The sequence below is a fragment of the Jatropha curcas genome, chromosome 10 (genome assembly GCF_041381405.1).
Source record: "Jatropha curcas cultivar XTBG-Jc1 chromosome 10, XTBG_Jcur_1.0, whole genome shotgun sequence".
NCBI lineage: Eukaryota > Viridiplantae > Streptophyta > Magnoliopsida > Malpighiales > Euphorbiaceae > Jatropha > Jatropha curcas.
The window spans coordinates 642,822-656,726 of record NC_143160.1 but is presented as its reverse complement, the minus strand read 5'-3'; the positions used below and the strand labels follow the sequence as shown (position 1 = coordinate 656,726).

Here is a 13,905-nt window from a genome sequence, read left to right as displayed (position 1 = left end):
CCCTAGATACTGTGGACAGGTGGATTAGGCTAAAGATTTGTTTGACCAACTTTCCCCAGCCATTGGAATTACATTCTAAGTCATTTGGCATTTCTTTTTCAAATAGCAAGGAGGTTTAATCCTCCTCGGACCCTAAGTGTAAAAGTTTTGATCCTTTCAGCAAAGTGTGTTTTCTGAAAATCGAATTTGTATTCTCATTCTTACAAAGATTAAGATCGCTTATCAGTTTCGAATGTAGGCTTTATTTAGAAAGGAGAGAAAAAAATAATAAAGAAAGAAAAATAATGAAACGTATTTCACATTAAATATATTTATATATGAACAAGATTACAAGAAGTTAAATGAATTAATTTAAATGAATACTAATATTGTTGAAAATTCTCTGTCCTGGTGACAGAATCATTTTTGGATCAAACAAAGCTTTCCTCTGCTCAAAAGTTGCCCATTTGGAGCCAAAATGTGTAATCCACTCTTCTTTAGTATCATAATTAGGAAGATACTGCTTGATCTTAATACCAGCTTTATCACAGAAATCCAAAATTGCTTTGTTTTGATTCTCGTAAACCTGCCAATCATTAACTCCACTTGTATACAAAATTGCTACAGTATAGAAAATATCTTCATCTGGTATAGCAGCAGACATCCTATCATCCCACCTGCAATTTAATTAAAAAAATCAATCAGTACCCATTAATTATTGATCGTCTATCTATCTTGTAGTGTTGTGTCTATATATATATATATATATATATATATATATATGTTAAGAGTGCTTACTTGTCACGGAGCAAGGGGTAGAAAAGGACAGGTCCAGTGGTGATATTTTGTTTAAGAATAATGTCTCTAAAGACACCAGAATTGAAGTCTGAGACACCAGACTTTGGTATAAAGAGATTTAGCCATGGATGTGATTCATTCTTCTGCACTGTAATTTGAACTCTAGTTAGAAACTCTATATAGGAAACATCTATTCCATAGCTATATTGAGGAACAGTCTTAAGTCCTTCCATAAACCGCTTCAATTCCTGTAAGAAAAATATAATTAATGTCTAATTACATGACTCTTAAATTAGCAGATGGTATTAAAGGTGATTAGTTTTAACAAACCTTTTCTATAGATCCTTTGCTGGTGTTGTCATAGCTGAGTGCTAGTTCTAGACTGTAAATGATGCCATATCTTTTGATTAGGGAAGTAATGTTAGAAATATCAGCTGGTGGGAAGAAGAAGGTTCTCCAAGTATTAGGAGTCCCATTGTCTAATAAAATTCCACCTTCCAGGTAAGTGATATTATTCCCTTGTTTCTTTCCATGGAGTGAAATAAAATATTCTTGGGCTTCTGTAAAATCTGTGAAATTGCTGTAAAGTATTTGTACCCATGCAACCTGAAAAGAGAAGAAATATATTTATATATTACCACCACCATAAATATTTTTAGTTAATCAGGCTCCTTAAAAACTTTTATAATTGTAAGATACTAATACTAGCGTAAGGGTTATCTCCTGCTATGTAATTGATAATATTATATCGATAAATTTGACTTTTCAATAAAAAAATAAAAAAATCATATGTTTTGGGGAAGCTCAGGCTGTGGAATGGGTAGAGGGCATACGTCATGATTTTGCGCGTTGCGGAATGAGATGATAGGGTTTTACGGCCGACCATTTAATTTCAGCACTTTTCTAATTTTGACTTCTTAGATATTTTATTTTTAGTTTGACTTTTTTACTAATTAAAAATTTTGCCGGTAAGCAACTTATGCACTCTAACTAATAACTGAAAGATGTTTTAGAAATTATTTATTGAATAGGTGGTTAAGAAAACAATAGTTGTCTCTTTATTTATGTTTCTGTTTTGTATTACTTTATTTTATTAGTATAACCTTCTATTAATAATTTTAAATCAAGATTTTTAACAGAATTACACTTTAATTAAAAGGTCCTTTCAAAAAAAAAAAAAAAGTATTAATCCTCAATGTTTTGACTTTTTTTTCTATTAGTAATTGTTTAGCCTATTAATTAAGACGATAGAGCCCGCCCGCTTGAATTTCTCCCTGAAGAATCCTCAAAAAAATTAATTGGTTAATGCAATTCATGTCTCTTGCAAAATAAGGTTACATATCCTTAATTACTAATATTATATTTTCAAATTGTAGGTCAACCCATCAGTCTAATGGAGAATAAAAAATAAAAAAAAGGTAAACAGGATAATATTGCTTTGTACTTACCCTATTGAGAGCGGGGCCTAAAGCAATCCTTGCTCTGGTTATAATTCCAAATTGACCTAAACCGCCCAAAACAGCATAAAACAGCTCTGAATTGTTATTTGCGGAGCAGGTAATGAGCTCTGCTTTACCTGTAACAAGCAAATTTAATTTAATCACTCTCAAACAGGTAATTACTCTTATTAAGAGCCAGCAAGAAAATCGAACTTGACATTTTATGATTTTCGAGCCACCAAAACGTAGGCTTCGAGAACCATAAACCATAAGTAGCAAAATAAAAAGAAGAAGAAGAAGAAAAGGAGGAGGAGGAGGTAACAAATAACAATGACCCATTCTGGCTGTGAAAATATGAATGAAACTGAAATGAGGAATGGAGAAAATAGCAATACCAGTAACAACATCCATTTCGTAAACGTTGGTAATCTGTGGACCATAACGAAAAGCTTGACCACTGATTCCAGCATTAGAAAGAGTCCCACCAACGCTTAGGTACAAAAAGTCAGTCCAAGAAACAGGCGCAACTCCTTCTTTTACTGTTGCATTTAACACATCAATCCATAGTTGCTCTCCTCCAACATCAGCAAACAATCCCTGTTTATTAATACTAATCCCCTTCCCAATATCCCTTAAACCTTTCATATCCACTACCACTCCGTTGTAAGCCATGTCCTGTCCACGGGTACAATGGCCATTCCCTCTAGCTGAAATTCCATAAGGAACGGAACATCTAAACGAAGCGTTTGCAAGACTCCATATGTCTTGTACGGACGTTGGGTAAAGAACAGCAGCCGGTTTGTCATGAACTATATTTCCATAATCAGTAGAGACTGATTCTATGGCGGCAGGATCCACCTGAAGCCTATTTGATAGCTCAGGTGGCGTAGGACATGTATTAATAATTAAGGTTTCTGATATCCTTAAATTTGGAAATAAATTGGTTATCATGAATACGACAACAAGAAAATTTCTTGGAGATGGAGAATTCATAGCCATTGTCATGATTTGTGAAGATCGATGCAGAGTAAATAGAGATTATATGGGTTTTGTTTGTTGTTAAGAGTGGAGAGAAAAGGAAGGGGTGATGGTGTATATATATGTAGAAGGAATTTGTAAGCTTGCATGAAATTAAAGTAATTAATTATAAATGAGGATGATAGGTTACTGGTTTTGCAAGCAACAAATCTTTAGGGTTGGCTTATTATTGTTTTTGTATTCATCATATAGAAAGAGTCGGTTTTACAGTCATTTTTTATTTTTTGGGTGGTCATCTTGGTGATGAAGATACCTAATTACCTGGAGCTCAACTGGTTTTCTTTTTGGCTGTTTGTTCTTGTGGGTCAATTAATATATAAATCTGATTGATTTGATGTTGTGATCTTGTAATAAAGTTTTTTTTTTTTTTAACTTAAATAAAATATTAGTTAAGTTTTGTATCGATTTATGATGAGAAAAACTTACAAACACCGTGTATCAATTAATTTCACTTATTTATCTATTTAGGGTTTAATACATTAATTAATAACACCTCAACTTAACGGTCATCATAAACATTAAATAAATTAATTTAAGTAGTAGTTGAAAATTCTCTGTCCTGGTGACATAATATTTTTTGGATCAAACAAAGCTTTCCTCTGCTTGAAAGTTGCCCATTTGGAGCCAAAATGTGTAATCCACTCATTTTTAGTTGCATAATTGGGAAGATACTGCTTGACCTCAATACCATATTTATCACAGAACTCCATTATTGCTTTGTTTTGATCCTCGTAAACCTGCCAATCATTAGCCCCACTTGTATACAAAATTCCAGCAGCATAGAAAATATCTTCATCTGGTATGACTGCAGACATTCTATCATCCCATCTGCAAGTTAATTAAAAAAAATTGAATCATTAACCATTCATCCCAATATAATACATTTGCACAGAAACTGATATGAAAACGCGTGAAAATCTAGAAACACGGAAACAATAGTTAAAAACTACACTTAAAATATAATTTTATATGAAAAAATAATATTTTATACATAAAAACAGATACGCAGAAATGTTTTCAGAACGTGAAAAAATTCACGATTAGAAATTTCGATGTATCATATAATATAATTAATTAATCACAAAATATTCTTTTGTTCATGATGTATCAGAAAGTGCTATTTGGTTACTATCAGTAACCAAATATTGGAGTGCTTACTTGTCACGGAGCATGGGGTAGAAAAGGACAGGTCCTCTGGTGATATTTTGTTTAAGAACAATGTCTCTAAAGACACCAGAATTAAAGTCTGAGATACCAGATTTTGGTATGAAGATATTTAGCCATGGATGTGATTCATTTTTCTGCACTGTAATTTGAACTCTAGTTAAAAAGTCTACATAGGAGACATTTTTAGCATAGCTATACTCAGGGACATTGTTAAGCCCTTCCATAAGCCGCTGCAAATGCTGCAAGAAAAATATAAAATGATGTAATTAATGTCTAATTAACTACGTGACTATTAAATTAGGATATGGCATCAAAGTGATTAGTTTTAACGAACCTTATCTGCAGATGATCCTATGGTGGTGGCTACTTCTACACTGTAAATGATGCCATAGTTCTTAATCAGGGAAGTAATTTTAGGGATATCAGCTGGTGGGAAAAAGAAATTTCTCCAATTATTAGGAGTCCCATTGTCAAACAAAATTCCACCTTCCAAGTAACTGATTTCATTAATCCGTTGTTCATTTTCACTGAGTTGTGAAATATAATATTCTTCGGCTTCTATAAAATCTGAGAAATTGCTGTAAAGTATTTGTGTCCACCTAACCTGAAAACACATTTATAAGTCCAAACAATATAAGGCAAGTTGTTACAGTAAACTTCAGAACCAAAAGGCTTTGTACTTACCCTATTGATATGGGTGTCTAAAGCAATTCTTGCTCTGGTTATAATTCCAAATTGGCCAAGACCACCCAAAACAGCGTAGAACAGCTCTGAATTGTTATATCTGGAGCAGGTCAAGAGCTCTCCTTTTCCTAAAAGGAGCAAATTTAATCATTCTCAAACAACTAATTAGTCTTATTAAGAGCCAATCAAAGTAGACCATAAACTGGATATTTTATGATTCTCAGCCACCAAAATGCATAGCAAAATAATAATAATGATAACAATACCAGTAACAACATCCATTTCATAAACGTTGGAAATCTGAGGACCATAACGAAAGGCTTGACCACTGATCCCTGCATTAGAAAGAGTGCCACCAACACTTAGCTTCAAATAGTCCGTCCATGAAACAGCCGAAACTCCTTCTTTTACAGTTGCATTTAACACATCAATCCATAGTTGCTCTCCTCCAACATCAGCAAACCGCCTCTCTTTATCAATACTAATCCCCTTCCCACTATCCCTTAAACCTTTCATGTCCACTACCACTCCGTTGTAAGCCATGTCCTGTCCATGTGTAGAATGGCCATTGCCTCTGACAGAAATTCCAAAAGGAACGCAACACATAAAGGAAGCTTTTACAAGACTCGAAATGTCTTGTACGGACGTTGGGTAAAGAACAGCTGCCGGTTTGTTGTGAACTATGTTTCCATAATCAGTAGAGACTGATTCTATGGAAGTAGCATCCACATGAAGCTTATCTGATAATTCATGTGGGATTGGACATCTATTTATTAAAGTTTCTGATTTTCCTAGATCGGGAAACAAATTGGCCATCATGAATAAGATAACAAGAAAATTTCTTGGGAATGGAGAATTCATGGCCATTGTCATGGCTAGTGAAGAAGATCGATGCAGTGCAAAGAGAGATAAAGGTTTTGTTTGTTGATAGAGTGGAGAGGGAAGGAAGGGGGTGCTGGTGTATATATACAAGGAAGGATAACACTTACCTATGCATGTACAGATAATTTAATGAAAACATGCCATATATATACGAGGATATTGTTGAATGCTTACCATTCACTGGAAAAAAAAATTTAAAAAAAAAAGCGTTAAATGGTAATTTTTTTTTGTAAAAACACTTAATTATTGACTTAGTGTACGACCAGTTCAATACATTGAATGGAGGTAACTAATTTATTGTAAGAAATTTATAAGTTTATATGAAATTGAATTACTTAAAAAAAAAGGAGGGTTATACGTTTTTTATTTTGCAAACATCAAATTTATGGCCAAATCTGATTCCCTAACTGAACAATGATTTTGAGGCCATTTTTAACTTTAATTTATGGCCATTTTTGGTTAATTGTATTATTTCTGGATTGTTTAAAGATTTTTTGAAAAGAATTTAGATTATCTTTCTATTTTTATTTGAAGTTATATTCTCTTACAACTCTTAGTATATAAAATATCAATTCCATATTCTAAGAAAAAATTATATTAATCCTGTACTGAAAAATGATTTCTAAGAAATTTTTTGAATTATAAAGAGTTTTTTAGGGGCTGGTAAAAAAACAAAGTTTATAAATTTAAAATTAAAATATGAGAAATTATAAATTTTATTTTATTTTCAATTAAAATATACATTACCTAATATGAGATGAAATGACAAGAATTTCTGAAAAATTATTATTACTAGCACCAAACTTTTAAAAATTATTCAAAATTTAAAAAATGCGTGGTGTAAAATTTACTATATGAAACTAACTAAGCATACAAATATTCCATTTCTCCATTCATGAAATAAATTAATTTATTTTATACTATATATATATATATATATATATATATATATAATATATATATATATATATATATATACATATACTATATATATATATATATATTCCATTTCTCCATTCATGAAATAAATTAATTTATTTTATACTATATATATATAGTATATTTGTATATATACTATATACAAATATATAGTATATTTGTATATATATATATAGTATATTTGTAAATATTCATGAATGGAGAAATGGAATATTTGTATTAATTTATATATATAGTATATATATATACTATATATATATATATATATAGTATATATATATATATAGTATATATATACTATATATATATATATAGTATAAAATAAAATAATTTATTTCATGAATGGAGAAATGGAATATTTGTATGCTTAGTTAGTTTCATATAGTAAATTTTACACCACGCATTTTTTAAATTTTGAATAATTTTTATAGTATATATATATATATATATATATATATATATATATATATATATATATAATCAAAACAGGGTAATTAATCAATTTGCATGAACGTTCAGAAGAAAGGAAAAAAGCCATGCTTTATATAGATCACATTAGCTATCAGAACCTCCATAGTTAATGTTTCATGATAAGAGAATGTCTAATTTATAGGACTATATATTATAACATAGGCCAGTCAGCAGAATGATAAGAAATAGAAATACCAGTGGAGAAACTATTATTTACAATAGAGAAGGATCAAAAGCAAACTCCACAACTGATCTAAGCTCATCCCAGTCACCATAAGTGAACAACTCATTCTCATAAGAACTTGAAACGGTCGAAGATGAAGCCATTGATGGAGGCTGATGATAATGTTGCTGTTGATGATGAAAATGAGGTATAGAGCTAACCTGGTCTACATGAAACTGTTTCCTCTCATTAAAAACAGGCTTCTTTTCACTATATTGAATAATATCAGGAGCACCGAAGCTCAGATAATTTTCTCTGCTATTTGAATTCGCACTGCATGTTTTTGAGCTTGTGTCATTGGCTGCTTGACGTTTGTTAGATAATTCTCTCCAGTCTGGTGTATATTTTCTGTGCGAAACATTTCTCTTGAAGATTCTACAAAGTGTCCATACTTCCTGTAATTTCATCAAATTAGCATATGGGTAAATTTTATTTAGATTTATTAATCCGACTCTAACTAATTTGAATTGGATGACATTTCTTACAGCTTCTAGAGTAGAGGTTTTGGCATTGACAAGATTTGTAGTATCATTGGCAGGAAGACGAAATTCATGCATCATCCAATCGGTTTTGGTGCCTTTTCCCGCACTGCCACGGTAGTAGACTAATGTTTTCTTGAGTCCAATACAGTCTCGGCCTTCTCCTCCATGTGAGTAGACAGGCTTGTCGATGCCGGTTGCTTTCCAGAATCCAGACCCAGTTACCCTATTTGGTCTTATGCTGTTCCTATATTTCCTCCCTCTTTTGCAAAAGAAGTAGCCTTCTTTGTCTCCAACACTGCTAGGCTCTATATCATTTCATTAATAAATAACATCAAGTTAGAGGGATTAATTTAATTTTTCAGGAAGCAACTAAAAGTTAAAGATTGCACTTGTTAATTACACTTTCATTAATTTAATTGCATTTATTTTATTTTATATGTAACTTCAAAAGCTTTGTGAATTAATACAAAATCGCAGACTGTTGCATTAATTTACCAAAAAAGAAACAACTGTTTCATTTGTGTACGTAGCAGACATCAAGTTCAAAGAACCCTAACTGGGTTAAGAAAATACTAATTACAGTTAGTTAGTTTAATTCGCACCAAAACAAACTATATATATGTACGTACGTCATTTAATTGAACAATTAATCTCTTCAAATATTATTTAAGTCATCTGTTAGGATATGAATATAATTGTATCTTGGGATAAGTGTTATCCTATGTAAGTGCTATAACTCTATTCTTATTATATTTCTTCTGTATGAACACAGAAACACTCACTTTCGTATATGCATATATAGAGAAGCAAGGAGAAAGAGCAAATTAAAATTTAAAAAAAAAAAAAAAAAAGAAAAAGGAAGACAAACAAGAAACGAAAGCATACTTGGAAGATCCCATGGATCGAATTTGTAGATATCAACTTGTTTGATGAGCTCAATACTGAGTGGTTTCTTGTCAACCTTTCTTCGAAGATAAAACCCAACGAGTTCTTCGTCAGTTGGATGGAATCGAAATCCTGGAAGTGCAACTTCTTCTTCATCTTCCATATCTTGACGATCACTGTTATTGTTATTATTATTCATGATCTGGTCTGATAATTTTTCCTCTGAAAATATTTCTCAGTGCAGTTAACAAGATGAAAAGAAAAGAAAAATGATATATAACAAGTCATGAGAGGCGGTGGATGAGGTCCAAGTCATGTGTTTGACTCTGTGGTATTAAGGGACCAGAGAGATATTTAGAATTAGGAGAAAGAGTCATTCTCATTAATTTTGTTTACAGGTAGCCATCGGAGACTTTATCATATACAGAAATGAGTATTTATTCTATGCAGCGCATGCATTTTTACTTTCGTTTTGTGTATTTAAACGTAACAATGCCAATAATGTTTATATCTTGAATATTTATCACCTCATCTCCAAGTTAAAATGACATTTTATGACCCTAGCTAGCTAGTACCTATCTACCTGACCTTTCTTCTACACTTCATTTCCTCCTTTTCCCTTTCTATCAATTTTCTCTCTAGTTACTGCTACGTACGTTTTGAATAAAATGATATTTTTATTAAATTATATTCGTGCTATTCAACGGCACGTTATTTACAGTAATATTTAGAAGTTGACAGAGTTTTTTATCAAATATTATTTTTCCTAATATTTAAGTTCTGCGCAACAATAATTCAAATCAATTAATTACCATTTTTGCAAAGAAAAAAATATAATTAGTGAAATCCTTTAATTAATTTATACTCTTTAATTAGTACCCACGTGATCAATTAACCACTGTTTAGCTAAAAGGGAAAGAAAATTGGAGTATCAATTAAAGCCTAATCAAAACCATGAATATGATAATTGATCATGACCCCAGAAGGAGACTCTATCGTACAAGAGATTACTAACAAATAAATTTATTTAATTACGTGGCAATTATACTTAAGTAAAAATTGTATTTTCTTCTTAAGAGATGTTAATAGACACACACACACACATATATATATATATAGAACACTTACTTGTATAATTCAAAGTAAAATTGCATTCTAGAATTGGAGAGTGTACAATATTTGACCAATATTATATAAATATTAATACTTAAAAATTGGTGAGTGAAGAAGATGTGGCAACTATTGTTTAAAAATTACCAGATTTGACTTGCAACAAAAAGGAGAGAGTGATGTTTTTGCATGTACATATGTCTTTGAATTGCCATTGATGATTATATATATATATATATATATAGCTCAATGATGAAGATTGAAGGGTGGGGATTTTATGTAATTTTGACCATCTAAATGCTGTTTTAATCTTATTCTTCGATTGCTTAGATGTGAACTGCGAACAACAATTGGATTCCTGACTTTAGGACCAAATTGGTCAAACTTTTACGTCTAGTAAGAAAAATAGAAAATTATCTAAAAAGGTTTAATTAGCTATCATTTAGCTCAAGCATTATTATTATTATTATTGTTGTTGTCGCTGTTTGTATATCTTAGACTAAGATTAGGACTAATTTTATTGTTTTAGTTTATGTAATCTTTTATACTATGATTTTCTTATGAATTTAAAAATAATTTTCGAAAATAATATATACGTGAAGTTCTTTTCCAAATTATTGAAATCAATTAGCAATAACAGTATTAAATTACAAAATAATGCAGTTAGGTTATAATGACGTACTAATTACATAGGCAATTTTATCTCTTTCTGCTTGTTTCTTCTTTTGTACATATGGGGAACTGAGGTTCTTGACATATCAATGTCGCTTTGGGAAAATGTCTTAATGATAATTACAGCCTAAGAACAACTCTTTATTTCGTAAATCTAATCATCTATATAAATACATATACTAAGAACAAGTACATGTCTTTTTTGGTAGCATTCAATTCAAGATTGCAGATTTCATTCAACTCTTTCTGCCTGTTTCTTTTGTAAATGTGGGGAACTAAGATTCTTGGATATCAATGTCGTTTTGGGAAAATGTCCTAATGTTAATTACAGTTTAATCAAAATATATTATGTTTTGTAATTAGTAGGAATGACAACCGATGAGTTTTCGAACGTCTGTATTTACCCTCCACAATTAAAAAAAAAAAAGAATTCATAAGTTGATTATGGACATCTGTATTTACTTATTAATTAAAAAAAATTAAGGAAGTTGATTATGTTGCTTTTCTAGAAGAATTCAGAAATCATTAACACGAAGGTGGAAATGGTTTCAACAGTGTATTCATAAGTTGAAGAAGTGAAATGTTCAAAGAAAAGAAAAGGTAACCATTTTGGTTGAAAATTAAACATTACAACTTATGATTTAATTAATGCTGAATTGACTGGACCATGCTACCAAGTCATGAATCATTAATCGGCCAAAAGTCAAACTACGATTCAGCATTAGTCAATAAACAATCCTTGGAGGGTACAGATTAAGACAAACTCAATTAAAAATTCCTTGTTCTATTTCCATAAAGATCTTCTTTTTTTTTTTTTTTTTCACAACCTTTAATTCTCTCCAATCCTTTACATAATCGGAAACTGATACAGTTGTTCCATTTTATTTGATAAGTTTAGAATAAACTATCTAAGCATGATATTATGTTAGTTAAGCAAAAAAAAAATTATTAAGAAGGGTCGAACTATTTGGAATTTTTCAAGTTTTCTAAAAATCTCGAATCAGTAAAGTTTAATTGACGATAATAAAATAACTATTTCCTTAATTTACTAAATCAGTGAATACGTTTATAGTCGAGACTATTCGAATTCGAGAGAGTTTTGATTGCATTGATTGTTCCAAGAAAGCTACCAAGTTCCACTAGCTTGTGCTGACAAAATATGTGTCACAGTTTGTCTCTTAAATTAAAAGACTTACCGGCTGAAGGTATACAAGGGTTCCAAAAAGGCTTCTAGTCAAACCATTCACGAAGAAAAGGTTTAAAAAAGGCAAAAGAAAGAAGGGACAAAGTCAAAGTCCTTAGTCAACAAACCTGAAATTTTTGTACAGTGAAGATTTCAAACCACGGAATTGATTGGTTGCATCTCAACCAGCCAATACAGTACAGCCCTTTGTGTGTACCTTTGCCCTGTACCTTGTCACTGAATAATTCCAGCTAGGCCCCACTTCATTAATCTTGCATTTTGTGTATTGAAAATAAAATTTTGACCGTTGGATTATTATTTCAATGTCAAATTAATTGCTATCGGTGTATTCCTACTTCCATTAAATAAATGTGAAAAATCACTATTGTTCCTTTTCTTCTCTTTGTTGATTATTATTCTGTTTCCAAGAGAATAATCTGTGTTCAAATTAAAAAAAATTTTTTTGATAAATTTGAAGTATGAATCTCATTAGTGTATGAATGGAATTAACAAAAAACAAAAGGGTTGAATATTCAGCGAAAGCGAAGCCATAGGCGTTCTTGATGGATGGATAAAGCTTATGGTTTTAATCTCAAATCCACGTTTTTCCATGCTTTTGCTCTCTGATTTTCTGATGAAACGACTAAATAACAGAGGAAATGGTATTGAAAGTGTCTGATGTTAATGATTAGGGTTATGTACTATTTTCTTGAAAGGAAGCTTCCATCGTTCTTCCATGCAGCATCGACTTTTACCTTACCTTATAATGTGCAGTTTGAGCCAAGTCTCTCGTATCTCTCATATATCAAATCTATCTAAATATATATATTTTTAATTCATTGGAGATCTAACGAGTCGAAATTGATAAAAATAATTGTAGTCTTAAATTTGAAATTTCTTAATTTTTGTATGAGAGAGAAGATCAATTAAATCATTGCCTTCTTAGCAAACCATCTAAATGTTTGTTGAACTGGTCTTTTTAGTCTTTCATCATTCACAATCAGTTTAGTATCTATTGACGATTTAGTATCTTATTGTTTCAAGAGAATGTGAATCAAATATCTAAAATTTCCATAAGAAAAAAAAAATTCAATTTTAATGTTGAATCTTTTAATCCATCTCATTTAATGTTCTGATTAAAAAAAAAAACAAACAAAATGTACGAAAACAACGTTCAACAAAATTATACACAATTTAGAATAGTAAACTACGAATTCAAAATTTCTTGGGCCTTGTAAAGAAGGAGCTACGACATTCAACTCTATGTATGCATACGGGCCTAACGGCCTGAGGAAATTACCGTATTAGCAAACGATAGAACTCGTCGTATGTCGGAAACGACGACGTTCAAAAGTACAACTTGGATCTGAATCCTGAAGCCTAGTTTTAGTCTTTCACTTGTTCGAACACAATAAATACGATATTCTTCAAAGATATACATAAAAACTCACCTCCCTAACTACAAGCATTATATGTGACTTCAAGAAATAGTGTCGAGCCTCCTTGATCTCCTTCTCTGCAATAGCCGTTAACATAGATGCTACAAATAGCTTGCAAGTATGCTATATGTGAGATTAGGATGTTTGGAAGGTATGAATTACAAATCGGGGTTTTAGGACGGAAAGAATTGGAAATTGGGGATTTGTAGGGAAGGTGAGCTCCAACTCAACGTTGGATACAGAGTTCAAAGGATGTGTTTAATTAACAGTAAACCAACTTGCCGTTGCTGTTATGTCGTTCGACGACAGCCTATAAAGTGAAATAGCGTGTCGCAGGAAGGGATTATTTGGTTAAAATAAAAGAAGGGGTAATTACTATTTAGCGTCTCAGAAGGTTTAGTCAAATAAACTACTAAGGACTTTAGTTTTCAAATTTTAATCCCTCAATTATCATTCCCTTATACTGTTTGGTCCAAACGTTAATTTGTCTGGTAAATAGCTATCAAATGTCTAA

General features: G+C 31.2%; 3 protein-coding genes across 3 annotated transcripts; all 3 read right to left on the bottom strand.

Annotated features, from left to right (window-relative positions):
* Positions 1–335: 335 nt before the first annotated feature.
* On the bottom strand, positions 336–3,659 carry LOC105646261 (cytokinin dehydrogenase 3-like). The gene is made up of 5 exons (XM_012232076.4): positions 2,612–3,659; positions 2,226–2,353; positions 1,108–1,383; positions 778–1,025; positions 336–656 (listed from the first exon to the last, which is right to left on the bottom strand). The coding sequence occupies exons 1-5, from the start codon at positions 3,219–3,221 to the stop codon at positions 347–349; spliced, it is 1,572 nt and encodes a 523-aa protein (XP_012087466.2). The 5' UTR covers positions 3,222–3,659; the 3' UTR covers positions 336–346.
* Positions 3,660–3,690: 31 nt separating this feature from the next.
* LOC105646199 (cytokinin dehydrogenase 3) lies at positions 3,691–6,104 on the bottom strand. Its single transcript, XM_012232009.4, has 5 exons — positions 5,372–6,104; positions 5,106–5,233; positions 4,756–5,025; positions 4,413–4,660; positions 3,691–4,082 (listed from the first exon to the last, which is right to left on the bottom strand). The coding sequence occupies exons 1-5, from the start codon at positions 5,976–5,978 to the stop codon at positions 3,782–3,784; spliced, it is 1,554 nt and encodes a 517-aa protein (XP_012087399.1). The 5' UTR covers positions 5,979–6,104; the 3' UTR covers positions 3,691–3,781.
* A 1,336-nt stretch (positions 6,105–7,440) lies between these two features.
* On the bottom strand, positions 7,441–9,352 carry LOC105646198 (NAC (No Apical Meristem) domain transcriptional regulator superfamily protein). The gene is made up of 3 exons (XM_012232008.4): positions 8,988–9,352; positions 8,106–8,407; positions 7,441–8,015 (listed from the first exon to the last, which is right to left on the bottom strand). The coding sequence occupies exons 1-3, from the start codon at positions 9,184–9,186 to the stop codon at positions 7,611–7,613; spliced, it is 906 nt and encodes a 301-aa protein (XP_012087398.1). The 5' UTR covers positions 9,187–9,352; the 3' UTR covers positions 7,441–7,610.
* Positions 9,353–13,905: the final 4,553 nt, after the last annotated feature.

What these genes read in the sequence shown, in the direction of transcription:
- LOC105646198 (XM_012232008.4), bottom strand. Translation starts at nt 9,186, where the DNA reads ATGAATAATAATAACAATAACAGTGATCGTCAAGATATGGAAGATGAA. An exon ending in CGATCCATGGGATCTTCCAA is followed by an intron (nt 8,408 to 8,987) that starts GTATGCTTTCGT and finishes GAAATGATATAG; the next exon opens with AGCCTAGCAGTGTTGGAGAC. An exon ending in AAACCTCTACTCTAGAAGCT is followed by an intron (nt 8,016 to 8,105) that starts GTAAGAAATGTC and finishes ATGAAATTACAG; the next exon opens with GAAGTATGGACACTTTGTAG.
- LOC105646261 (XM_012232076.4), bottom strand. Translation starts at nt 3,221, where the DNA reads ATGACAATGGCTATGAATTCTCCATCTCCAAGAAATTTTCTTGTTGTC. An exon ending in CGAAATGGATGTTGTTACTG is followed by an intron (nt 2,354 to 2,611) that starts GTATTGCTATTT and finishes TGCTTGTTACAG; the next exon opens with GTAAAGCAGAGCTCATTACC. An exon ending in TAGGCCCCGCTCTCAATAGG is followed by an intron (nt 1,384 to 2,225) that starts GTAAGTACAAAG and finishes TTCTCTTTTCAG; the next exon opens with GTTGCATGGGTACAAATACT.
- LOC105646199 (XM_012232009.4), bottom strand. Translation starts at nt 5,978, where the DNA reads ATGACAATGGCCATGAATTCTCCATTCCCAAGAAATTTTCTTGTTATC. An exon ending in TGAAATGGATGTTGTTACTG is followed by an intron (nt 5,234 to 5,371) that starts GTATTGTTATCA and finishes TGCTCCTTTTAG; the next exon opens with GAAAAGGAGAGCTCTTGACC. An exon ending in TACCCCATGCTCCGTGACAA is followed by an intron (nt 4,083 to 4,412) that starts GTAAGCACTCCA and finishes ATTAACTTGCAG; the next exon opens with ATGGGATGATAGAATGTCTG.